At 53.6% G+C, this 1,973-nt stretch overlaps 1 protein-coding gene across 1 annotated transcript; it reads right to left on the bottom strand.

The window, feature by feature from the left end:
- Positions 1–1,116: 1,116 nt before the first annotated feature.
- Positions 1,117–1,973, bottom strand: LOC124694447 (expansin-A31-like). Its single transcript, XM_047227432.1, has 2 exons — positions 1,543–1,973; positions 1,117–1,429 (listed from the first exon to the last, which is right to left on the bottom strand). Exons 1-2 carry the CDS (start codon positions 1,923–1,925, stop codon positions 1,117–1,119), a joined length of 696 nt encoding a protein of 231 aa, XP_047083388.1. The 5' UTR covers positions 1,926–1,973.

Here is a 1,973-nt window from a genome sequence, read left to right as displayed (position 1 = left end):
AGAGGAACGACTCGCGAGGTAGCCAAAGGAAAAGGCAAGTTAATGTTCACCCTTTATCCATGTACGTGAATTTACATGTTTATATAATTCAATCTAGTACCGTACAACCTACCAGGAAAAACAATAAATCAAGCGAGCGACTCGAGGAGTGCCAGGGCCCGATCCCGGATGAGAATGGTGTCCCCCCTCGGCTCCATGCTTCTGAAAAGTTGGAGTTGTTCCAGTTTTTCTTTATCTGTAGAGTTGCTTCAACTTTTGATACAAAAATGTAGAGTTGGTTCCGTGGAACAGAAAAACATGGAGCGGTTGTTTATTTGCGTCCTACTGCCACCGGTAAGTGACCAAAACGTTACGTAAGTCTTATCTTTCTGCCCCTCCCCACCCAGACTCTCCACAGCGTGATTCACACCTACCGCCACTGTCCTCCGGCAAACGAATGAACATACCTTTAGCTAGAGTCAAACTTGTCTGATTCATTCTTGCTGCCACGCAAATTGAGTTGTCGTTTGTTATCGCCGCCAAAAGCTTATTGTGGCCGTCTCAACCAACTTTGTCCTGGGTGAGGCGGCATGAGACGTAGTGGCGGCGACAGCAAGCTCCTGGCGGCAGCGAGCTACAACTCAATTTGCATGGCGGCGAGAACGAATCGGAGAAGTTCGACTCCAGCGAAAGGTACATCGACTCGTTCGCTGGAGGCCATGATCCAGTGGCGATAAATGTAAATCGTGTTGCGGTGAAGTCAAATCAGAAATGAATCTAGGCGCGGGAGGAGGGAGGAGAGAGAGATAATGCATGTGTAACGTTTCGGTCATTTATCAGTAGCAATCAGATGTAAATTAAGGCCGCTCCGTATTTTTATGTTTGTGTACCAAAAGTTAGAGCAGCTTGCAGTTAACTAGTATCCAAATATGGATCTAAAAACTGGTTCAAATTTTTTAATTACCCCGGTGTTCGGGAACGTCACGATAGTGCCGGGTGGTTCAGTGTCACCGTCATAGCCGTGGCCAGGCCAACTCCACGTTTTTATATCAAAAGCTGGAGCAACTCCATAGATTAAAAAAAAAAAACTGGAGCAGCTCCAACTTTTCAGAAGCATCGAGCTGAGGGGGGAATTAGTTAGTAGTCGAACTGCCGCCAGGAGGAGAAGGTCTGGCCGTACTGCCAGCCGGCCGGGATGACGTCCTGGAAGAGGATGTACTGCCCGCCGGTGGAGGTGACGCCGAAGGAGATCGCCTGCTTTTCCAAGCTCGACATACCCTGCCAGATGGCGCCCCAGTTTCTGGACATCTGCATCCACCCCGTGTTGGTCCCCTTCACGGAAATGCTCTTGATCGACCCGCTCCCGGCCATGTTGGTCACCAGCACCACCTCGAAGTAGTTGGAGCCGGTGATGGTGAACCGAACCCCACCGTCCCTCCAGCACTTCACCCTGCGATCGGTCGGTTTCACAGAGGAATGGTTAGTAATCATCATCGTCATCATGTATGTCTCGCAAACTGGCATGCATGCATGCATGATCGATCGATCAATCAGCTCGCTTACTGCTGGTAGACGATGGGGATGATGCCGGCCTCGTAGATGCCGATGTTGAGCCAGGCGGGCTGGGCCATGTCGAAGTGGGCGCGGGGAGGGTTGCACCACCCGCCGTCGTCGCTGGGGAGAGCCCAGTTGGGCGGGCAGAAGTTGGTGGCGGACACGGTGATGGCCTTGCCGGGCCTGCACATGTTGGACTTGCCCTGGTCGCAGATAATGAGGTAGCATTGCCCGCACGACGCGCCGTCGTTGAACAGCGCCGTGCTCAGCGCCGCGGTGGCCGTCCCGTACCCCTGGCTGTACAGGTCCCCGTACCCGCACGCGCCGCCCATGGTGCCGGACCCGTCGCTGCCGCCATAAAACGTGGCGGTGCCAGGGAGCCAGTCCGACATGGCCGCAGGCGCCGCCAAGAACGCCACCAACAGCTGCAGAATCAACCG

Source organism: Lolium rigidum, chromosome 3 (genome assembly GCF_022539505.1).
Source record: "Lolium rigidum isolate FL_2022 chromosome 3, APGP_CSIRO_Lrig_0.1, whole genome shotgun sequence".
NCBI lineage: Eukaryota > Viridiplantae > Streptophyta > Magnoliopsida > Poales > Poaceae > Lolium > Lolium rigidum.
Note: the sequence above shows the minus strand (reverse complement) of the source record. Positions and strands in the feature narration are given on the sequence as shown.

Excerpts from the sequence above, each read along its gene's own strand:
- LOC124694447 (XM_047227432.1), bottom strand. The coding sequence starts at position 1,925 with ATGTCGGACTGGCTCCCTGGCACCGCCACGTTTTATGGCGGCAGCGAC. Across the intron at positions 1,430-1,542 it reads ATCCCCATCGTCTACCAGCA|GGTGAAGTGCTGGAGGGACG; the intron begins GTAAGCGAGCTG and ends GACCGATCGCAG.